The sequence below is a fragment of the Hippopotamus amphibius genome, chromosome 2, assembly GCF_030028045.1.
Source record: "Hippopotamus amphibius kiboko isolate mHipAmp2 chromosome 2, mHipAmp2.hap2, whole genome shotgun sequence".
NCBI lineage: Eukaryota > Metazoa > Chordata > Mammalia > Artiodactyla > Hippopotamidae > Hippopotamus > Hippopotamus amphibius.
This window is the reverse complement of record NC_080187.1, coordinates 230,192,388-230,217,362: the sequence shown is the minus strand read 5'-3', so window position 1 is coordinate 230,217,362 and position 24,975 is coordinate 230,192,388. Positions and strand designations below refer to the sequence as shown.

The window sequence follows — 24,975 nt, the reverse complement described above, 5'->3', positions numbered from 1 at the left end:
CCGGGCGCGGCGCCGGGAGGGCCCGGGGCGCCCCGGCCGAGCGGCCGCGGCCGCCTCACCTCGGCGTCCTCTCTGCCCTGCGGGAGCGAGGGGAACTCCGGCTTCACGTCCTCCATGGCCCCGGCCGCGCCGGGCGGGCCCCGCCGCGGGGAGAGCGAGGAGCGGGCGAGACCGCGGGCTGACGGGGAGGCGGCGGGCTCACGGCTCACACGCGCAGACCCAGGGGCCCCGGCGACTCCGGCGGCGGCAGCCGGGAGGAGGAGGGTTGGGCGCCTCGCGCCCGGCCGCCATGCCGCTGCCGTCTGCCTCCCCCCGCCCCCCGAGCCTCCGCGCCCCGGAGGCCGCCCAGCCGCCCGCACCCAGCCGAGACCTGCACCCGTATGCCCGCCCCCGCGCCGCCCCGCCCCCCCGCCCCGCCCCAGCCAATCCCGGCCCACGCTCGCCTCCGGCCCGCCCCCCGCGGCCGCCAGGTGTCAGCGCGCCGCCGCCCCGCCCCCTCGCGAGAGCGCAGACGCGGGGGGGCGGGGCCGCGGGGGGCGGGGCCGGAGCTCACCGCGTGCGGAGGCGGCGAGGCTGCGGTCGGAGGGGACGCGCGAAGGCCGGTCCCGGGAAAGGCCGTGGGCTAGCCCGCATCAGCGCTGCCCTCTGCGGATCGCACGCAGATCCCTCTTCGGTATAAGAACAGGGCAGACATCCCAGCCACGGTACACGGGCAGGCGAAAGGAAACGATGGTTCTCTCCCCTCTCACCATCCTGAGTAAGGAATGAAGACTTCACCTGAAAATCACCTCATGCCACCCAGAGAATGAAACACCATCGCCTTCCAGCCAATCGAAACGGTGTGCTTTTCAGAATACTTAGCAATATGGCAACGAAAATGTCAAGGAAAACAATGGCGGACAGAAGAAACCCTAGAAACAGTTGATACCCACTAATTTGTACGTAACACTGAAGAAAGGTCTCTTCCTTTCATTCTAAGCGTCAACATTTCAACGTATATGCCTTTTAATATCTTTTTTTAAAGGCGTTTGAGTCAGTTAATACTATATTGGTAATACAGTTCAAGTATATAATACCTTCTCCGGGCCTACGGAGATGACGTTATCTTTCTTTTGTTGTTAAACATGAGGAAAATCAAGCTTAGAAGTGGAAGAACCCACACATAAACTTTCAAGATTTGTACACCAAACTGATTCTTTACAAAACCACCACCACCACCACCACCAAAGTGAAAAAGCAAGAAAGTCACTCAACTGAATTGCAAATTACAATGGACAAAATAAAAAGGATCACACGGATATCTGACCTGGACCTGACACACACACTATTACTTTTTATAATCATATTTATGAAATATACTCCTAAACATATATAGAAATAGAACTCTTCAATAGTTTGTGTATTAGATGGCTAGTTTGAGGCCTCCATTTTCTCTACCACTATGTAAACTGTTCTCTCCCTTTTAGTTATAAAAAGGTACACATTCTTCAAATTAAAAACTGGCTAGCAGAGTAATGATTGTATCATTAGCTGAATCACATATCATTCATTCTTTAGTATTTATGAAACTGAAGACAGTTTCTTTTTTTAATAGCACCTTTAATAATAACATAATCTTAATTGATACCCAATGATGACTTCTATTGCAATTTGTTAAAGCTTTAATTGCCACATAATGTGAGAAAGAATTGTGTATAGGTAACAAAACGTTTGTTTTGAACATTTCTGACATCAACATCCCCTACATCAGACACTCTTATGCTGGTATCCATAGATACCTATAGTGTCCATGGGTGAGCCTGGGAAATAATAAATCTCCTAAGTTTTAACATATGCAAAATTGTGTGTATGTATGTGTGAATTTTTCTGAGCAGAGTGTACAAACCTCCTCAAAAGGAAACTATCATCTCACATAAATCAAGAAAACCAAGTCACATTTAATGCAAATATTACTTTTAATCATAATCTAAAAAAAGGGTTATGGGTGTGCATATAGCATTTTAATTAACTATCACACAGCCTAATCATAGTAGGTAGAGAATAAATAGAGACTTTCTGGAAGGAGGAATATACAGATATAGACACACATCTATGTTACATATGACAAGATACTCTCATGAACAATGAGTGTAGGTACTGTTTTAAAATAAAATTCAAAAGTCTACAATCTAAATACAACTTCATCTTGGTTATTAATAGTTTATACTTACTAAAGAACCTAATAGACCATAGTAAATTTAGTCTCATAAAAGACAAGAATATATGGAGGAGGACTGAATCAAACAGATTTTATTAAACTTTTTAGGATGAGGAAAACAAATGATATAAAATAAGTCATAAGAAATGCTCTCTGGTACTACTATCTCAAACCATTTTTACAAAATACTCACACAGCAAATACGAAAAGCTTCAACATACTCTTCTTCTATAACTTTTGCTGCAATAAATGCAACATTAACAAACATACAAATTTCTTCCATACTTCTTAAAAGTAGAATTACTGAATAACTAATTTTTACAATGTTATTCATACATATTTTTATTCATATGCTTTTTAAGAGATCATTGCCAATACATACATTATTTTCCTTAACTTCATTTTTACATTAAGCCAATATCTGTCATGCAGTCAGCAAAAACCTTACAGTAAATTACACAGGTTTGTAGTCCAATTTAGACTCTAGCTTCTTAGAATCAGCCACTTTTCTGACTGCTTTCATGAAGTCTTCCTGTACTACAAAATCATGATCAGCACGAATTGCAAACATACCTGTGGAAAATAAAACAACATGACTGCTATATTTAATATGTGAATTATTCAAGAAAACTAAGGAGGGGTAGGTGAAATGGGTGAATATGGTCAAAAGGTACAAACTTCCACTTAAGAGATAAATAAGGCCTGGGGATGTAATGTACAGCAAGGTGACTACTTATTAATACTGCATGGTATATTTGAAAGTTGCTATGAGTTGATCACAAGAAAAAAATATTTTTCTATCTGTGATGGTGGAATGTTAACTACACTTATTATGGTGATCATGTCATAATATATACAAATACTGAATCATTATGTTGTACACATGAAACTAATATGTCAATTATATCTCAATTGAAAAAAATTTTAAAGAAAACTAAATAATGTAATATTATTCTATGGGATTAATGTGAAGGAGCCTAGATGTACTACTTCTCAGCCAGCAGTTCTAATTTGCTAAAAACCATTATAATTGTTCAATTCATTTCCATAACTATAGTGAGCATTATTTTCCAAACCAAAAGCTAGAAAACAATAAGACAATTATCTGGATACTTAAATTCCAGCTCACACAGTCCCTGTATCCAATGGCATCTTGAAAAAAACACAACAAAACAACCCAGCTATCAGCAATACATACACATTTTAGGCAGAAGCTTCCTAACTCTACAGGCAGCAGTCCCCTGGAAGGAGGGAACACATGTATGATTTGGAAAAACACAAAACACCTCCAAGTAATTTCGATAGCTTTTCCTTGTTAATAATCAAAAGCTTAGAGAGTGAGAATTAAAGAAGGTCAACAGTGGGCTCTAACAAAACTCAATGTCATTATTCATGTAAGACAATTTACCTTTTTTATATACAAATTGATATTTTATATGACTTTCATATTCAAGTATCACAACTGAATTTTTGCTTTCAAGTTTTTGACAAGTTACTTGTCAAATACTATTTGACAAGGAGGTAAAAGTTTTGTTTGTGGTTTTCTTTAAACATTAGTTGTGTCATGAATATGGGTCACAGATTTTGAGATAATCCTAATTTCATGATAAGCTAAAGCTAGTAAATTATCACTTTCTACTAATTAAATGAATCCTACTACTATTTTCTTTGAGGATCTGCTTATACTGAATTTCCACTAATATAAAATGAGTGGGTGCAAGAGAAAATTGCAAGGGTTACTTCCTGTCTTTCAAGATTTCTACATAAAGAATCTTGGCAATAGTCATTGTTTGCTGTCCTCAAAAATCAGGTGAATGGAAATGACTAGTTTTTTACATAGTGAAGTTTCAAGACCTGTTTAGAAGGCTATAACTAAAGTAGGTAAGTTATTTTTTCAAAGCTTGTGCATATTACTTGTTTTCAAATCATTATTTAGTGAAGGAGTAAATCTAAAATACGTTCTAATCCGAAAAGGGTGACAATCTCAGGATTTGAATGGGAAAAGACAACTATAATTGAATCAAGTATATTTTAACTCATAGAAAGATATGTTAACAAAAAAGGCCTGAAGACTGATAAAAAGAAAACCAAAGAATTTCAGTATGTCTCCATATGAGAAGTTTAAAAAGCTTAAATTTTAATCCACACCGAAGTTATAGTTCTTTATTGGAAATAGCTAAAAATAAACTTTTAAAAAATATGTGGGAAAAAGAAACAATATAATTTAATGGTAAAGATTACGATACTGCTTTTGTTTGGATTCCAATTTCACCAAAGCAATCTTCTAATAATAATTTGGTCCAGTGTAGATTTTGAAAGGAGAATAACATAAGTTACCTCTAGTAGTTCAGGCTACTGACTGTTTACCTCTTAATATTTTTGTTTATTACTAAGTCTTTGTGAGCATGGTTTATTGTGATCTGACTGTGAGTTTATGGACCTGCAGATCTTTGACCCAGACACTGAGTCACATACACCCGTGAAGATGCTCCTATGGAGAAGCCATGTCTGAGCAGCCTCTTTAAACACAGTCTGTTGAATTTATAAGAAATGTTACGATATGGCTAAAAGGTGATATGAAAACAAGAGGAACTCACATATTATAATACTTAAAAACTGTTCATATGCAACCTGTGAAAGTCAGTAAGTATCAAATCTACTGTAGATATTAATTTTTTTAATTTTAAGATTCTGTGTGGAAGACAAAAACTAAATGACTCTATGTATAGTTTTAAAGCCACTTGGTATCAGAAATAAAAATAAAATCACAAAATCCACAGAGAAAATTATACTAAAAAAACTACTACATTTCCACAAGTTGCATGAACACAAAATTCATAAATCCATCTTTCAAAGCTAACTACTGACAGATTAGTATCAGAAAGCATGTCATCCATTTTGCAGCAGACACCCTGATGCTGGCCCAGTCGGATTTGTGCCACAGGTGTGGCAGATATTTCTGTAGTCTCAGACTTACTCCAGGGTGACAAGCGTGCTATCACATGCATGTCTTTCCACATTCTACTGTAAGGCATCCTTAAGTGCAAAGGAGTTAACATCCCCAAGGGGAAATCTCATCCCATGCAGGAATGGAGGATGCGAGCTGGTAAATAAATGCTCCACTCTCCCATATTTCAGGCAGATAACCTTGGAAAGAATTTCGTATGTTTCTCTGAGGTCTCATCAGAAGCAAACCCCTCTTGCCTACAACAGCTACTTTAATGATGCATCCTCTTTACAGCTTTCCCTCTTCCCATCTCACTTGCCCTATTCTCTGCTGCTTCTTGGAATCAATTTCCCAGAAAATGACAAGCACTCAAATTCTTGCAAAGCCCAGGCTCTGCTTCTGGACAAACCCAAACACATTTTTAGCAAATTAAACAAATCAACGTCAATAGTAAAAACTGTACTTTAAACCCTTACCTGCTTCAGTACAAACATTTCTCAGGTCTGCTCCATTAAAGCCGTCTGAAAGCTTCACAATTGCTTCATAATCTGTTTAGGAAAAATACTGGAGATTAGTTTTAAAAAATCATAACAGTAGACCTTTTCTTGGTTTATGCTCACACAGAAAATGTAACTTAAGAGCTTTCTTTGAATTTACCTCTGTTAGGCATCATCTCTGTTAACATTCCACAATATTAACAACTAAAATCAATACTTCTGTTAAATAAACCAGCACCAAGTAGAAATAAGCATACTTCTAAAACTCTAAAACCAAGAAATATCAAGATTTGAAAGCATCTTAACCTGTTTCTACACAGAGAAATAGTTAAATGCATGTGAACTTTAGATATCTTTGAAGCTATGACTCTTACTAAAACTGTAACCAAGTATCTAGTTTGAGTAAATCTAGAACATTCAAAACCAACTGTAACCACAATGGAATTTAATCACATAAGGCAAAAATAAAATATACCAAAAATAGTCTTCAGATATCATTTTATCACACAAAATTTTTAAATGCTAGCATAAACACTGGCTAGCTTTTCTGGTTTCTGTGAAAGCTCCAAGTGGTGAGGTATGAGATCTATGATAACAATAACAGTCAAGTGACCTTTCCATCCACATGACAGACTTGAAATGAAGAACTGCTGGTTTAGGGCAGCAGTTATGGACTTGATGTAGAATAGGGAGAGAACGACACACAGGCTACTACAATGTGAAAAACTACAATAAGGCACCCTTGTCAGGCAATCTAGAGTATGTCAATCCCTACTTGAAATCCCATAGATAATTCATTAATTGGTCTTCATTCACATTCAAATTCACATAAGCTTCTGGAGAGCCGAGATTCCCAAGGTTAGCAGTCTCTGGCCCCTAGCAAGAGCTCAGTATGGGAAGCCTATAAATTCAGCTCAGTCTTTCCAATTCAAAACCCTTTCACATGAATAATGAGAAGGACAATGATCAACTATCTGTAATTGTTCTGGACTAACTTTTAAAAGGTTTTTAAAGCTGCTTGGCAATTATACTAGATTCCTCTAGTTTAGGGGTCAGCAAACTTTCTGTAATGGGCAAGACAGTAAATATTTTAGACTTTGTAGGTCATATGGTCTCTGTCAAGACTACTCATTTCTGCTGTTTTAGTGAGAAAGCAGTCACTGACAATATGTAAATGAATGGGAGTGGTTGTTACAACAAAACTTTACTTACAAAAACAGAAGGCAGACAGAATTTAGCCCACAATAGAATACATGGTATGCTGGCCTTTACCCTAGTCCAGTCTCTCATTTCTATACATAACTATTTTATAAGTTCTCTTTTCTCAAATCTCTAACAATACTTTCCCACCTTCACGCTGAACTTGCTTTCTATTTCACTAAGAAAATAAAACCATTCAGAAGAAAAATTCTCTAAGTACCTGCCATATTTAAGAACCTGTTATCACCAGCATCTATATATGCTACCTTCCCTCCTATTCTCCTGAGAAGTCTATGCTCATAGACAAAGCCAACGTGTTTTCAAAAAATAGCACACTATCTTATATCTCTCTCCTAGATCATTCCCATCAACATAAAAAAGTGTTGTAAGCTCATCCACCTTAAAGAAACACCCCCCCAAGTCCTAATCTCCATTTCTGCTGCACCTCCATTGTCTCTCTTCTCTGCTTTGCTAGAGAGCTCCTTGAAAGAGGTGTCTAAATTCAATGTCTCTGTCCTCATCTCTCTGATATCCATTTGAACGAGGCTCTCTACTCCTACAACTCCAAAGAAATTTATTTTCATGAGGCCAGCAATGATCTTCACATAGTAAATTCAATCTCAGAACTCTTCTTCTCAGACCCACTGTCAGCATTTGTCAGGAAATTAATTCCTCTCTATAATAACTTCTTCATTTATCTTCTAGGACACCACCAGCTCCTGGTTAACTCCTACCTCTGTGACTATCCTTTCTCAGTCTCCTTTGATGCTTTTTCCTCTCAACTTCTTAATACTGGAATTAGCTCAGTTTTTGAATCCTTTCTCTGTCCACATTGATTTCCTTGGAACCATTTTTATGCTGATATTACCCATATTTATAACTCTAGCACAGACCACCCCAGTGAACTACTGAGGCACACAGAATTACTAATCAACATCTTTATTTGGCTATCTAATTGGCATCTTAAATTAATAAATACTGCCAGAATCAAATTCCTCATTCTCCCTTTAAAACCTAATCTTCCCAGTCTTCCCTCACTTTAACTGATGGCAATTCCATTTGTCCAGTTGCATGAGTTAAGAACCTAAGTCTTCCCTGGTTCTTCTCCTTAGCTCACACCCTACATCTGATTCATTAGCAAGTCCTGTCACCTCTATTTTCAAAATATGTCCAGAATCTCATTATTTTAAAAGATTGTGCTGCCACCTTGGATCAAGCCCCCTTCATCTTCTGCCTGATTACTGAAATAACCTCCTAATAGATCCTCCTGTTTCTATCCTTGTCCCTCTAGTTGCAGCCAGAATGACCTTATTTAACATAAGTGAATTCTGAAATATTTACAGATGAAATGATATAATGCCTGGAATTCTTTTTAAAAATCCAGAGGGAAGGTAAGAGATGGGATTACAGATGAAACAAGATTAGCCAAGAGTTAATTACTGAAGCTGGGGGATGAATACCTGATAAGGTGATACTCATCTCTACTTTTATGTTATCTCTAATTTTCTGTAATAGAAACTTAAAAATAATGAAAAGTAAGGTCATATTATTCCTCTGCCCACAATCCTCCAATGGCATCCATATCACTAAAAATAAAAACCAGGGACTTCCCTGGTGGTGCAGTGGTTAAGAATCTGCCTGCCAATGCAGGGGGACACGGGTTCGACTCCTGCTCCAGGAAGATCCCACATGCCCCAGAGCAACTAAGCCCGTGCACCACAACTACTGAGCCTGCGCTCTAAAGCCCATGCTACAGGACAAGAGAAGCCACTGCAATGAGAAGCCCTCGCAGCACAACAAAGAGTAGCCCCCACTCGCTGCAACTAGAGAAAGCCTGCACGCAACAACAAAGACCCAATGCAGCCAACAAATAAATAAATAAATTTATATTAAAAAAACAAAAGCCAAAGTTCCTACACAATGGCCTCAGTAAGGCTCTACACAATCTGATCCCCATTACTTCTATGATTTATTTTGCTTGCTACTGTCCCATTGACTCTGCCACAGACACCGTGACCCCTATGCTGCTCCTAGAATGTTCCACACACGCACCTACTTTAAGGCCTTCTTACTTGCCGTTCCTGCTGCATGATATCCCCTTGAATATCCACACCTAGTTCCTTCATCTTTTAGGGCATTGCTTAAGAATCACCTTGGTAAGGACTTCCCTGTGCTTCCTCCTTGCCACCTCCATTCAAAAACATATATACTCATGCCTGATCCTGGCATTACCTAGTCTCCTTTCCTTGTTTATTTTTCTCCATAGCACTTCTCATCTAATATACTGCACAGCTGACTCTTGGACAACATGGGGGCTGGGGCGCCAACCTGCTGCAGAGTCGACAAATCTGCACGTCAGTCAGTCGGCCCTCTACAGTCACAGTTCTGCATCTGTGGATTCAAGCAACCCCCATCAACAACCCCCATCAGGTGCTACTGCAGCATCTGCCAGCAGAAAAAGCCCACGTATAAGCAGACCCACGAAGTTCAAACCCACTTTGCTCAAGGGTCAACTGAATATTTTACTTACTTCATCTGTCTTTCCTGACAAGAATGTAAGTTATATAAAGGCAGGAATCTGTCTGTTTTGTTCATTGCTATATCCTCAGAACAATTATTAGTGTATAGCAGATGCTCAATAACTATTAGCTAAATTCAAGACCATCACGTTTCCTGAACTTAAAATTAGATTTGGTAGACCATCAGTAATATCTTTACTTCATTTACCAAACGTAAATGTATATGAAATAGGTTATTTACTTACCTATTTCCCCATGCTTTGTAATGGGGCCTGCATGGATTTTCAATATATCTAACCTTGCTTGTTCGTTTGGTAAATCAATATCTGAAAATAAGAAAAGTAGAAGAAATTCTTTTGCAGTCGGGTTTTTTGTTTTTTAAATAAAGTAGGGGTTGAGGAGGAGGTATGGGAAGAGAAACGGACAGCAGGCAAAGAAGCTTAACTCACGTATTTTTCTATCTAATCTGCCTGGACGAAGCAAAGCAGGATCCAGTGTATCTGGTCTGTTTGTAGCCATGATCATTTTAACTCTATGTAGAGTATCAAATCCATCCATTTGATTCAGTAGCTAAGAATACAATTGTGAATATAAATCAAAGGCTCATTTAATAAAACATCCCAACCATTAAAAAACACATAGCAGACACTTTTATATGCCTAAGACCATGAAATGTATTGCTTACAGATAGATAGGCGACATGCAGAGTGATCATTTGATGGAATATTTCTTTCTCTTATATAAAGGGATATATTTTCCATCCTAAACGTTCCAAGATAGATTATTTAACTATGTACCTTTTTATAACTATCAGACAGTTTTAATAAATCTGAAGGCATCCATCCAAGTCAAGAATTATGAAATTAAACTACGTGGATCTGATTTCCAATGTTCGAATTTTTTTGATACAATTACTTTTAAAATAAAAATAATAAAAACTGATGTTTCAAGTGCTTATGGTATGCCAGACATAAAATTTACATTAGGATAACTGGACAGAATGATTTTCCACAAACTTGACAATAAATCCATTAAATTCCTTCTCAAATAATTCTACTATACATAGAAATACTGAGATACCTAACATATTTCCTTCTATTCCTAAAGTTTTCTTCAATAAATGTTGAAAAATCTAACTGCATTCAACAAACTCTTTAGAACAAAGCTAGCCTGACAATACATCTACTTCTTTATGTCAATATGTCTAACATTCCCAAAGTGTTACCTAACAACATATCAGCTACATGAATAAAACTAGCATCTGTGTTTTTAAAAAAAATACCTCAATTTAAGGCTTCTAAGAGACTCTACAACTAATTTTAAAATACTGTGTATTTTCTGAGCACACCAGTATAATTCATAAAAATTAATTTTCAAATACCCCTACTGAGACAAAAGCTGACAACGCGTTACTTATGCTACCTAGCTATTTACAGAAGTGGAAAAATGTGTCTGGAATCTTGCCACCACTTTCACAGAATTTGGAGTGGGAAAAGGCTTTTATACACATTTCAAAATCCCATCACCCATCTTCAATAACTGAAACTATTTTAGTTTCCTTTTGTTCTCAGCAATAAAGAGAGGAAAGTATTAGTAATTTTTAGAGCAGCCGCATACATAATTACAACTCAGTTATTGCCACCAGTTTTAATATACTTGTCACTCATAAAATAACTTAATAAAACTAACACAAGATCACATTCACAAAGTAAGTACAATATATAAATATCTCAGTGGCCAGTCTGCCCAAAAAACGTAGAAGAGTACCGCTGTAAATCAAGTGAAGTTTTGTAGATTTCCCTATTATTTTCTAGTACTCATTTTCTCACTAGAGATTGTGGTAGAGAAAAGTGTTCGTTCCTGTCAAAACTGTATTTTCAAATTTCACACTTAAGCACATTCTTCATTTAAACCATTGTACACATTTTGATCTTCAAATGTTCAATGTTCACTTCTTCATTTTATAAACACTGATATCTTTGTAAATCGGCTCTACCAAACATTACCTCCATTAGAGTTCTCTGAATCTCTCTATCAGCTGAAGTACCCTCAGAAAACCGACGACCACCTAAAATAATGATATGGAAACTTATATGCCTTACTCTTTTCCTCCTGAAGCATCATTTAATAAAATACGAAAATTAGTGTCTGGGGTTTAAAACATTAAGATGAAAATTAATTAGCAAGAATTATACTGACAAAATTAGAAATGATTTTGGTATAGTATTTCTCATTTTCTCAATTTTAAAGGTTATTGATTAAGATTGGTTAAACTTCCTTAAGAATATTTTTAAAGTAACATTCAATTCATTTTTGCTACTTCACACAGGTTGCAATTAGAGGTGAAAAGAGAGGGAAAAATTCTTTTAGATTTAAAAAACATTCCTAACACTTTCAAGAAAAATTTAAAATAAATTTTTAAAAATGTTATTCTTACCAATAGCATCTATTTCATCCATAAAAATTATGCACGGCTGATGGTCCCTGGCATAATTAAACATTTCTCTGATCAAACGAGCACTTTCACCAATGTACTTGTCTACAATAGAACTAGATACAACCTGATTAAAGGAAAAACATTAAGGTAAACATAAGACAATTCAAATAAAATTTAATTTCAACAGCTACAGAAAGAATCTTCTCTTTACCTTTAAGAAATTGCAATCCAGCTGGCTAGCAACAGCTCGTGCCAAGAGTGTTTTTCCTGTACCTAGGAATGACAAAAGAAGTCCTCATTAGATGGAAAGTAAAAACAAATTTTCAAAAAAACTTAAGAAAGTAATCCTTTAAATAGTAAATTTTGCAAAATGGAGGCTAATTCCTAAATAGAATTTCCATTTAAAATCCCAAAGCACTTCTTACTCTCAATACTAAAACTTAAAATTTTATTCATAACATCCCTTCTATTTTAAGCAAACCAAATACATAACTTTACAAATATATCATACTCTACTTACAGACTATGATACAAACTTATACATTTAAAATCCACTGGTCTACTGAACACTAAGTGGACCTTTGCCTACGTATATATTGTAATATCAAGTATTTGTTATTTGGAAACTAATGATTCAGCAGGTTACGAAAATCTTCCAAATACTGGCATTTTCCATTACATAATATTAAAAAATCACATCTGTTAATACTATCACCGATCTCATCCTGTCTTGTATTATCACAGTTGAAAGTTGTCAAGCTCATCATACTAGACATAAAGTTTTCAAAAACTCAAATGTTCACTTAAAAGCTCAAATTTTATCACTGGCTACAGATGGTATCAGTTTCCTTTAACATGATTGGCTCACTTCATTTTTTTAAAAATTGTGTGCAAGGTAATCAATTAACAGACTGTAAATTATCCTTTCAAGTAAAAACGGCATTCCATGAAAAGCAGCTAATTCAGTAGGCAACTCAAATAATTGCACAACTGCTTTCCTTGGAGGTATCTATCTTATTCAGTATGCAACAGAAGTACTTTCTATGTGTCTTCCATTTCATCACAGAATAAAGACATTATTCAAGGATCAAAAGTTAGTATTTTTACTGCTTTAGCAAGGACATTTTAAGGTGAAACTGGCATGTTTTTTTTAAATACTGCAAATGTGAGTGGCCATGGAGACGATGACTGCTGTATCATCTTGTGCCACTGACTTAACTGATTCATGCGACATAAGCAGTTACACCCTCGAGGCTTTGCACCACCTGCACAGATGTTAGCTGCCTTTTTCTTTTTCATTGTGCTGACATCTTAGTATTACAATATTAAGTTTTGACCTTGCAGATGCCCTGAAAGTGTCTCTGGGACACCCAGAGGTCTGTGAACCACAGGATACCACTGACTGGAATCACATGGCACGTTAAGATATATATACCTACGAGACACAAGAGGACTAAGCAAGCCTAAGAAAATAGTAGACACACATCCCCAATCCCATCCTTACTATGAACAGAATGAGGGCTGGAATTGCCACGTTAAATATTTCCATCTCATTTTTTTATTCCTTCCTTCACTCATTCCCTTACAGTGGGGCAGACATAATTTAATACCAACCTGGTGGTCCGTATAACAAACAGCCTTTGGGAGGTATTATTCCTACACGCTGGAATAATTCTGGGTTTGTAAGAGGTAATTCTATTACCTAGAAAAGAAGTTGCATGTTTCTTAAACAGTTAGTAAAGACTTTCACGTACTTTCAAATATTTTAAGTAAAATATCAGCAGGGTTATGTAAACACATCATAATTCATAACAGATCTAAGATTCCATGCTGTGTAAAACCATTTATATTAGAGGATTTTCTTCAAGCAGATTTAAGATATCTCTTAAATCTAAAAATCTTAAAATATTTTTAAAATTAATTAAAAAGCATGTGGTAATTTGAACTGTTTATTTATTATTTAACACACTTGTTAAAATAATCACACACTTGACTAGAGTGATGGCTGCATAGGCATATAACCTGTCAAAACAGATTTGAACTGTACACTTAAAAACGTGCATTATATTGAATGTAAATTATGCCAAGAAAAAAATTACACTACAAAAATATCAGTTAAGCAAAAAACACAAAAAGATCTGTACTATATTGTATTTGAATATAACAAAAGCTAATTATAAAATGGGGAACTTTAGTAAAATATAACTGCCACTAAGAGAAATGGCATAAAAAATTTTCTTATGTTAGCATTTTGTCATAGTTGTCTTAAAAAAACCATAAATTCTGTTCTCAATGTTCTAAGACTGATTCAAAGAAAGAAAAGTGGAGATCAGAAAAAGTGAGGATGTGACTGCTCAATTCAACCTCTTTACAATACCAGTAACTTGAGAGATAAACCTCTACTGAATAGTTCTGTCCATAGGTATGATTAGGGCATGCCAAAATTGTGAGAAATTAATATTCTCAATTGTCTGCAGATGGAAAAGGGTGCTGCATGCCCATGGCACGTGCGCGTGTCTGTGCATGTGAGAGAGTCACTCTGCTCCTATGGCTGATACAGTAAAAGAGTTCACTGTTCCATGAAGTACTTGTTCTTCCTCTTTTGCCCTTTCATTAAATACAAAGTGAAAAGAATAGGCTTTTACTTATGCTTAGGCCAGTGCTTCCTCAAGTATGGTTAAAAAAAAATAAAACAAGTTGGTTCCATAATCGCCTGGAATACTTGTTTAAACGCTAATTCCTGTGCCCTACCTCCAATCCACTGCATCAAAACCATGCAGAGGGCCTAAGAATCTGTATCTTTAATAAGAGTTCCAGAAAATCTAAAGTGCTAAAGTCTGAAAACTATTGGGTTAGGGCTTACATCAGATAATGTAAGCCATTCCAACTAACCAAATTCATTCCTGAATATTTCCATCCTAAATTAAGATGAAATCAATAGGACAATGTAATTTGCTTAAAAGAGAATTGTTAAGAAGCCATCTGTGCTGTGAAGCAAGGCCATTCTGATTTGATTCTTCACCTAAGAACTTAAAGTTTAAGCCACCCTAGAGCCAATGTTTTTTTAAATGATAGCAAGCAGCTTTATCAAAATAAAGTATTTAAGGCACATACAACTTAACTCTATTCAAGGGTAATGGGAAATCAATCAGGTTATGGTAAAAACTACATTACACACACTATCCAGCTGTGCTCTGACCCAAGTAAATTACTAAGATAATCTAAACAACAGATGGCATGGGCATTGGATATCAACTATTCTCAGCTTTTTTTCCTTCTCTGTCATAAAAAGAACAGGATTCTTCTAACACTAAATTATCTTCAAACTTAACCAAAAAACCCCATAATTTTCATACCTAAAGAGTCAGTCCTATTCTTCTTTCAGCAAAAATACTCTACGTATATTATTCAGTAAACACTATTTGGACAAAGTAATTTTACATCCTCTTTCTCCCGTTAGGCATTTTAAAACCAGTAATGTTTCTCAGTAAGTTCAGAGAACAAAGCATACCAACCTCTCTTAATTCCCGAATCTGTTCTGAGAGCCCTCCAATCTCAGAATAAGAAACATTCCCAGGGTCCTCATGAGACATGTTGTAAACCAGTGGATCTACCTCTCTTGGCAAATACCTGTAATGATAAGGCGTGTATTTTTCTTTTAAAAGATATATTTTCTCTCAGCCTACAAACAGAGTATAAATGACTTGCTTATGCAAGCACCTGTAGGTGATCTTATATCATGTTTAATTTGAAATCAGTAAAAGCAGAAAAGTGGCAAAAATATTTGGTGATCTCAAGAAGCATATATTTTGGATAAAATCTTCCCTTCATGAATATAAGTGGTAAACTGAAGAGTGGAAGAAACCTACCTCATGATAGTTAGTGTAGTCATATCCAAAGCAACTCTTGTTCCTGGCTTCAGCTTACTCTTGTCAAGCTAATTGTATAAAAATAAGGTGTTACATAAACACTTAAAAAGGGGAATGACACTAACAAAAACATAGAAGCCAAATAATCATTTTTATCCTTCAGAGAGCACTAATATTAGATTATAAACACCATGCCCAAGGGAAGGGTTTATAAAAAGTAGTAATTCAAAGTTATTTCCTTCTGCTCCTTAAAAGAGTGCCCCTTTTATGCAATCTTGCTGTGAAATGTGAAATCACTAATACACAAAGTTTGAGGTGGCAACAACCTTGTTTTTGAAGAAGGAAGTGACTGCAATATTTTACTTTCAAAGGCTCACTATTTAATATTGTTTTGCTCATTATTTTTATTTAGACACTGTAGTACAGTGACTTTGGCAATTGGTACCAAAGCATTTATACAGAAATCCCATAATGAACATTTTGGGGAAAGGAAAGGAAAGGAAAGCATCTTGAAGGTATGTCCATTAAATTTATTTTAAAAACTATAGTTTTGGGAAGAATGTGTTATGTGATCACAGGAGATAAGGTGGATATGCACTCTATTTCCCCTTTGAGATTTTTTATTGCAATTCTAAAGAACAAACAAAAAACCCCAGCAACCTTCATTCATGCCTTTGCTACATGCCAGACATAACAGTAAATATATTACTATACATTTTAAGCTGAATCATACTAAACAATTTATTGGCATATTTAGGCAGGGTAACTTATTTGGATAAAACTGGATACAATCTATCCAAATAGATTCAAATCACACTCAGGTTTTACTTTTCAAAAAAAAATAAAGTTTCTCATCGACAGTTTAAAAAACTGCTTGCCAATACATTTTCAGAATCATACAAATTACTGACCACTTTTTACAGGATTTTGCAAAGAGCACTTAATTTAGGATTTAACACCTATTAAAATGAAGTGGAGATAACCTAAATTTTAAGTTTAATATAATGGATTAAACTAAAATAATTGCCAGGTACAATAGTCCCCCCGCTCCCCCATCCACATTACAGTTACCTGAAGATATTAAATGAAAAATTCCAGATATAAACTATTCCTAAGTTTTAAATTGCATGCTGTTCTGAGTAGCATGATGAAAGCTATGTCCTTGGGACGTGAATCATCCCTTTGTCCAGCATATCCCTCCCGTTAACCACTCAGTAGCCCTCTCTGTTTTCAGATCCACTGTCCCCCTGTCATGATATCACAGCACTTGTGGTCAAATAATCCTTACTTTCCTTAACAATGGCCCCAAAGCGCAAGAGAAGTGATGCTTGCCATTCCGATATGGCAAAGAGAAGCCACAGATACTTCCTTTAACTGAAAAGGGGAAAGTTCTCGACTTAATAAGGAAACAAAAATCATATGCTGAAGTTGCTAATCTCCTATCCGTAAAATTGTGAAGAAGAAAAAAGAAACCTGTGCTAGTTCTGCTGTCACGCCTCAAACTGCAAAAGTTACGGTGACAGTACATGACAAGTGCTAAGCCAGGATGGAAAAGGCATTACATTTGTACAAGATATTTTGAGACCACATTCACATGACTTTTGTAACAGTATATTTTTTACAATTGTTTTACTTTATTATTATTTTTGTTAATCTCCTTCTGTGCATAATTTTTAAATTAAACTTTATCATAGGTATGTGTGTACAGGAAAAAAACAGAGCATATATAGGGTTTGGTATATTCCCAGGTTCCAGGCATCCACTGGGTGTCTTGGAACACATCCCCCACAGATCAGGAGGGACTACTGTACTTGAAAAAGAGCTTAAACAGAGATCAATATGAAGTTATTTCAACATTCACATCTATAGGGAATACTCTGGCTTTTCTAATATTTTCCAGTTTTCAAATACTCTCCTGCCCTCAGACAACCACAAAATATCTTAGAAATAAATGCCAACTTCTGGCATCCAGAGGGCCCTGAAAGGGACATAAATAATCCTTTGTCGGATCAGGCCATCTAAAATTTTGATTCAGAAAATGTCATCCCACTTACATGCTAGACAAAATCTTTAGATTGAATTTAGTCCCTGGGTAAAATTCCATTCCATAGCCATGTCATACCGATGTTTTAAAACCTGAACCTGATATAACAAATACTCAGAGAAAGCTCTTCCAATGAGTTTGTAAGAATCAGCTAAAGATAACTTCCTAAACAGTAGCACATAAATTGGCTTCAGAGGCTACTAAATGATCCAAAGCCATTTGTCGGCATTTTTGATGACTGCAAAATAAAATCTGAAATTATTTCAATTTGCCGATTCTAATTTAAATGAACCTCATACAAAATCAATTTAACCTACAGTAAGCCTATAAGTAACATTTTTGAATGTTTAAATATAAAATGTAATTTATAAGGTCTAATACTTTTAAGTCCTCTTCAAAGAAGACATTAAAATAAAATAATCTGAGATTTTTTTTCAGTTCTAAAATTCTTTGTTTTCTCAGTGTGTAGAGCTGACTGAGGCAATGCGACAGAGTAGAAAAGTAGAAACTACCAAGAGTCAAACCCATGGTTTGACTTCAGGCTTTGCTAATATTCACTCTATCTGAACAAGTCACCTTTGGGAGTTACGGGCATAATGCCTCACTTGCTTACCTCAAGAATTAAATACCATATGAAAGCACCTTTGTCAATTATAAAGCAGTATACAAATGTAAAATGTTACCTGTCGACGACAACCCACAACATATCTTGGTCCATTTGTAGCTTTAACAATGACTAGAAGAAGAAAATGAAAATGCAAATTGAAAAAATAGTAAAAAATAAATACACCCACACTGATGGCAGGTTGAGTTTGATTTCTGTTCTCCAAAAGACAAGAGTTGAAAGACAACTTAGTCTATGCAAGGATACCATCTACTTTCATTACAGTCATTAAAATAATAAGCATTTCAAAACTTGGTGGTGGGAGGGAAGGAAGTCTGCTCTCTTTTTCTTTACTGACAATCTAATACACTTACATTTTTCTTCAGTTAATTGCTTAAGTACTTCACCCACAATCTAAGAAAGAAAGAAAAAGGCATTACTTTTTGCTAAGAGCTAAAAAAAACAAATCAGCATCACCCTCTACATCCCAAACTCCATCACCTACCTGCCCAACACTTTGTAGGGCCTTCAGGTCATTCTCAGACTTTTCATACTGCTTGGTAAGTTCTTTTAATTGTTCCCTTACTGAAATAATATAATTTGAACATTTTAAATTAAATAACCTTAGCGAGTGTACGCCACTAAGTCAGACTTTAAGTTTATTTACGTCTGTTTCAGCTTACATATATCTTATATCCACTACACCAAACCACACACACACACACACACAGAAGTAACGCCGTTTATAGATGACACGTTTAAGAAGGAAACGCTACAGAGAAAGCACCAGGCTTTTATTTTCTTGAGGGGCAACGCTTAGGTGTTTGAGCCCATTTTAGGTTACGTTCTTAACAGACAGGGACAGTGTGACACGTCCGGCCTGGAGATTACAAGTCCGAATGACAGGAGAGTCAGAGGCCCTTCCTCGCGTCCTCACCCACTGCCACGGGCCGCTGGGCTGGCTTTCTAGCCCAGGCGTACACATTCCGCGGATCTCGCGGTGCAGGCCCCGCTCCACGACTTCCACCGTGCAGGACTGTCGGGGGCGGCGCGCTGAGCTAGCACAGGAGCGCTCTCAGCTCCGGAGGCAGGCAAGCTGCGTGCCCGAGGCAGGCCAGCGCCAAGCACGGGGCACGGACAGGCGGGCTGCCCGCCGCTCACAGGCCGGCCGCCGGGCCTCGCCGCCTGCTGGGCGTCCCTGCGCGCTCCGGGGCCGCGCGCCGCTCCTTCGCCTCCGCCTCCCCGGCCGCCTCCGCCCGGGGCCACGCCTGATCCCCTCGCCGCTGCCCCTAGCCGCCCCCCACCTCCACCTCAGAAGGGCGGCGTCCTCCCCGCGCCCGCCCCGGCTCGGCGCCCCGCGCTCCGGGCGCGATGACAAAGCGCCTTCTCCCTGGGCTCGGGCCTCCGCATGCCCGCGGCCCGGCTCCCGAGCGCGGCCACAGGCCTCCCCTGCGTCAGACGCAGAAGCGGGTCCACGCGCGACACTCGGTGGAATGAAAGGCGCACTCACACTCCTTGAGACGGCCGTCGATCTCCTTGTGCTCCAGCAGCTTCTTGCGGTAATCCTGAAGCGCCTTATCTCTAGGGTCCGCCATGATGAGAAGCCGCCGCTCATAGGGGATGCCGGGAATGGCCATGGCCGCCCGGGCGGGGGAAGGGGCGGGGCGAGAGAGGCGCACCTCCCCGAAGGGGAGGGTTCGCGGAAGTCCCCGCCCCTTCCGGTCGCCCCCCCCCCCCCCACCCACCCTCGGCTTCTCCAGCTTCCGCGTCTCGGTGCGCTCCGGGGGCCGGCGTGCGCCGAGGGAGGCCTCCGGCGACAGCGTCCCCTGCAGGTCAGCCTGGGTAGAGCAGGGCGCTGTGCCCCGAGAGGCCTTGGTGTTTTCAGTCGCTGCCGCCCTGGGACCCCAGAAGACTTTGCGATAAACCAAGATGAAAGTGAAGCGGGGAATATAGGTATCTCCCTGCGTAGCTCTGATGGCGTATCTCTGCAAGACAGACAGACTCTCGGTGTGACACAGTGCTGGCGAACCCTCGATCTCCAGGTGCAGAGGGTAGGCTCTGCCTTCCTGTATCCCCTCAGGGAGTGAGGGGCTACGAGTCCATCGGGTGGGGGGGGAGGAGAGAGAGAGAGAGGAAGAGAGAAAGGAAGGAAGCAAGGAAAAAAATCAAAACGATGAAAAAATCAGCACTGTAAAAAATTTACAAGGAAAAAATCTTATGGGTATTGTGTGACTATTCTGTCCTGTTTTTTTCAAATATAACTGGGAATTGCAGTTAGACAATAAACAAGGAAGGTGGGTTGAGCGGGCTTAGTCCCTGCTCCAACTCAGCTGCCACTATTCTGGTCAAACTAGCCCATCCTCACCAAAGTATATCACCGCTGACATCAAGAAGTAAAGAAGAGAAGGTGAGGCAAACAAAAAATGTATATAGCTCCATTTGACTCAATTCAATAACTGTTTATAAGCACACAGTAGTGTGTTATTTCAACATGACACACCAGTGTTTTAAATTCCCTTGACTTATTCTTCTTCTGTCGCCCATGTGGCAACGTTCCAACTTCAGTGGAACCTCCTGTCTGTTTTCCATACGCCTGCAACAGAACAGCCTGTTCCTTTTTTTATATGCATCTCTAAGACTGTATCCCTGTCCATCATAAAGTGTAGCTTAATTTGTAATTATATGGTTCATAAGTGTGCTTGAATGTTTAAATGCAATTAAATGTGTCTTTTCCCCCTAGAAGACTATAAGCTCCAGGAAAACAAGGACTATGACTATTTCCTGCTCATTATTGTATCCCCAGAAGATGGTTTTATATATATAATTACATATATATAAACTATTGAATGAATTTGTGAATGTGTTAGACACTATTATAGGTAAGCAGAGATACAAAAGGACTAAGAAATGTCATCAGTTCTCAAGGAACTTAAAATATTGTAGAATAGAGAAGAGGTGAGGTGGGAAGGTCGGGTATATCTTAGTTTTGGAGGGAGGGGTCATTAAAAGTGGTGTCATGACAAACCGTGATGAGATGTATTTAGATCATCAAAAAATCATTTAAGGATAGTCTCCTAACCTACTAAGTATAATGGAGCATTGATAGGTGTTGTGGTTTTAACATAGGTATGCAAACTCTTTGGTACTTCCCACTTCAGGAAGTGGAGCCTAATTTCCCTCCCCTGGATCTAGCGACTTGTTCTGGAGAAATAGAATAAAGTGGAAGTACAGCACACAGCCATTGAGACTAGGTCATAAAAGGCATTGGGGCTGCTTCCTTACTCTGCCTTGGATCACTCCCTCGGGGGGGGGAAGCCAGCTGTCATGCCAAGAAGACACATCAGCAGATCTCTGGAGAGACCCACATGAAAGGGACAGCCAGCAAGCACCTGAGGCCTCCTTCCGACAGCCGTGTGAGTGCGCCCTTTTCAAGGCAGAGCCTCCAACCCTAAGCAGGCTTTCAGATGGCTCTAGTCTTCACTGCAGCATCATGAGAGACTGAGTCACGCAACCCACGTCAGCTGTCCCTGAACTGCTGGCCCGCAAAAACTTGAGATAATAAATGTTTGTTGTTTTAAGCCACTAAGTTTGTGTTCATTTTTTACATGGTGACGGATAACGAGTGCAACAGGAACTGATATTTTCCTAGAGAGAAATTAGGAGACAGTACCAGGTAGGCAAGTTGCAACTACTTCTGCTCACACATCATCTATAACACTCAAGTTTTTAGAAATTTGTCATTCCAAACATCTACCCCCAAATACTGACCAGAATGCACTTAATTGAATGCGTCTGTGGCTGAGCAGTAAGATGATGAGGTACGAATAGAAGTTCGAATTCCTAGGCTTCTGGGAAATACTCTTCTTTCATCCAAGTAATACATAAAGTTTTTTTAAAGTACTACAAGGGTTCGATTGAAAATGAACCCCAGTCCACCACCCCACCCTATTCCATCCCTGAGACCCATTCTCCAATTCCTTAACTTGTTTTTTTGTTTTATTTTTTTGTATTAACCTCCACATTTCTAAGTAATATACTTATGCTGCTATTTCTTGTTAGATCAATTTGAGGCTTTATCTTTTGTAAAATAGCTTTTTTTTTCCCTTGGCTGCGTTGGGTCTTCACTGCTGCGTGCAGGCTTTCTCTAGTTGTGGCAAGCAGGGGCTACTCCTCATTGCAGTGTGAGGGCTTCTCATTACCATGGCTTCTCTTGAGGAGCAGAGGCTCTAGGCGCACAGCCTTCAGTAGTTGCAGCACTCAGGCTCAGTAGTTCCAGCTCGAGGGCCCTAGAGTGCAGGCTCAGTAGTTGTGGCACCCAGGCTTAGTTGCATGTGGGATGTCCCCGGACCAAGGATCGAACCCGTGTCCCGTGCATTGGCGGGTGGATTCTGAACAATTGTGCCACCAGGGAAGTCCCACTTATTTTTTTAAATCACTTTTTTCTACCCAACTTTGCAATACGATTGTAAACTTCCTCTGAATAGTGTTTTTCAAAAAGTCACATCAGGTATCCCTCTAGTCCTGATTTAACTAGACACTCCTACTGGAGGCCTCTATCTTCTTCTCTAATCTGAGGTCTGTAGGGATGCTGCATAACTCTCTTCTAGAACTTCCCTAACTCCTCTTTTGTGTACTGTCTTTTCTTTCCTGATACCCAGGTCTCCTCATTTTTGGTTTATTCCTTTGGTTGGATCATATCCTCTCAGTGATTTTTCTGAGAAAGGATCTAAAGGTGTTTGTTATTCTTTGTATCTAACAACATCTTAATTCTACTTTCATACTTGATGAATAGTTTTGCTGACTATAGAATTCTCAGAATTTTGAAGCCCTTGCTCCACTGTCCTGTAGCTTCCAGTGCTTCTGTAGTGTCCTTCTGATTCTCAATTCTTTGCCGGGAACCAAGATTTCTTTCTTCTTTTTGAAATTTTTATCTTTGTCAGGGGCATTTTCCATCTGCTGACTGGGCATTCAGTGTGCCCAGTGACTCTAGATAGCCATCCCTCCATTTTGGCTATTTTCTAGAATTACTTCTAAGATTATTTCCTATGTTTGCATGTTCTCTCTTAGTGGTACTCTTACTGGTCAGACTGTTCTCCTTGAATTAATCCTCTATTTTTTTCTATCTTTTCTCATCTGTTCCTGCCTTTTTGTCTTTTTATTTTACTATCTAGAAGATTTTGTTACTACTCATAACGTTTCTGTTGAAACTTTTTATTTCGTCTATCATATATTTAGTTTCTAAGAACACTTTCTTGTTCTCTGGTTGTTCCTTTTTATAGAATCTTGTTCTTTTTTTGATATATATATTTATTTATTTAATTTATTTATTGGCTGTGTAGAATCCTGTTCTTATGACTTTGATGATATTGGTTATAGCTTTTCATTTTTCTTCCTTTCTTCCTTCTTTGTTTCCTCAAATTTCCCTTTTCCTATTTGTTTTGGTCTCTCTATTTCATGTGAGAGGATTTCATTAACAATCTGATGTGCCTTGGTTTTCTGATCATAGAATGAGTGAGGCACTAAAATAAAAAGACAGTAGAATTCTGAGCATGTGAGTGAGAGGGACCAGCCGTTTTATTTTTGATGCCATCGTTTATTCCTGGGAGAATTCTCCAAGCCCCCTTTAGAATGGGAGGGAAAGGGATCAGGTGTAATGGGACAGGTGGAAAGCAGTGTATGAGGGCTGCAGAGCAGGAGCTGAGCGTTACAGCTGGTCTGCCGGAGGGGCGGGAGGAATTTTAACATTCAGCGTGTTGGAACGTCACTTCATCTACATGTCTCCATTTTGGAACTTTCTCTCTCCCCTCTCCTTGCAAGCGTGCTGAGTCTAGAGTCCTTGAATTTGTAGCCACTCTTGTTTCTTGACTGGATAGTCCTGACCTTGAAATGTTTTCTAAATGAATTTTAGATAACTTTCTTTTATGTTTTCCTAATGAATTCATTCCTAAGGAATGAGTCAACTGGTAGTTGAGACTGCACGGTGCCGTCAGGTTTCCCACATCTATACCCTTTGTGAATTTTCTACTGTCAATTCCAATTCTATTCTGTCCTCTCCCTGATCCAAAATTACTTCTGCCCAAAATGATCACTTTACCGCTAAGTTCATAGTGGTTGTTTGAATCCTAACCATACACTGCCCTGTGACATCTCATGCGGTTGAAATCTTTTTAAGTTTGTTCATTAGTTAATTTGTTCGTATATTGGTTAATTTACTCATAAGTCATCTTGTAAAGCATATCCACAATGTTAAGTTCTGGGGAAACTGAGACTATCAAAGCAAGTTCCCTACCCGTCTGTTGAATGTGGAAAACCTACACACAAACGTATAGTTGATTCCACCTGACACCATTATATGCCCTTATGGAACCAAAGAAGAGGAACCTAATATAACCACAGAGGAGGGGGTTAGGGAGGACTCCCTGGCAGTAGCAGGAATGAGCCAGGTTAAGTGAGGGGGACGCGTGTGGGACAAGGGAGAAAACATTTCAGGTGTGGAAACAGGGTGAGCAAAGACATGGAAGCTGGAAACAAGGTCTCTGGGGGAGTCGTTATTAGTTCACTAACTGTAAGGCAGAGAGGCATTGGAGATGAAGTTGGAAATATCGATGGGGACCTTGAATGTCCTGCTGAGAATCTTTAGTTTAATTCTTCAGAAGGATCA

The 24,975-nt window shown here is 38.9% G+C and overlaps 3 protein-coding genes across 10 annotated transcripts in view; 1 reads left to right on the top strand and 2 right to left on the bottom strand.

The window, feature by feature from the left end:
* Positions 1–916, bottom strand: part of STYX (serine/threonine/tyrosine interacting protein) — a 39,526-nt gene extending 38,610 nt beyond the window's left edge. For 6 of the 7 annotated variants that reach the window (XM_057723932.1, XM_057723933.1, XM_057723930.1 and 3 more), the window contains exon 1: positions 60–379. Coding sequence is in view for 2 of the 7 variants with exons in the window: in XM_057723928.1 (XP_057579911.1) it covers positions 60–116 (57 nt within the window). In the remaining 5 variants the exon portion in view is untranslated. Of the gene's footprint in view, positions 1–59; positions 380–553 lie in introns of those variants that run through there. The other variant, XM_057723931.1, reaches the window with a different exon arrangement.
* Positions 115–768, top strand: LOC130844732 (uncharacterized). Its single transcript, XM_057720813.1, has one exon. It carries the CDS (start codon positions 115–117, stop codon positions 766–768), a length of 654 nt encoding a protein of 217 aa, XP_057576796.1.
* A 1,347-nt stretch (positions 917–2,263) lies between the features above and the next one.
* PSMC6 (proteasome 26S subunit, ATPase 6) lies at positions 2,264–19,956 on the bottom strand. 2 transcript variants are annotated; one of them, XM_057723924.1, is made up of 14 exons: positions 19,825–19,956; positions 18,820–18,899; positions 18,689–18,728; positions 18,394–18,446; positions 15,667–15,734; positions 15,313–15,427; positions 13,412–13,499; positions 12,009–12,070; positions 11,798–11,921; positions 11,367–11,428; positions 9,810–9,930; positions 9,606–9,686; positions 5,621–5,692; positions 2,264–2,770 (listed from the first exon to the last, which is right to left on the bottom strand). In XM_057723924.1, exons 1-14 carry the CDS (start codon positions 19,949–19,951, stop codon positions 2,652–2,654), a joined length of 1,212 nt encoding a protein of 403 aa, XP_057579907.1. In that variant the 5' UTR covers positions 19,952–19,956; the 3' UTR covers positions 2,264–2,651. The 2 variants fall into 2 exon arrangements, with proteins under 2 accessions (XP_057579907.1, XP_057579908.1); XM_057723925.1 differs by lacking the exon at positions 9,606–9,686.
* Positions 19,957–24,975: the final 5,019 nt, after the last annotated feature.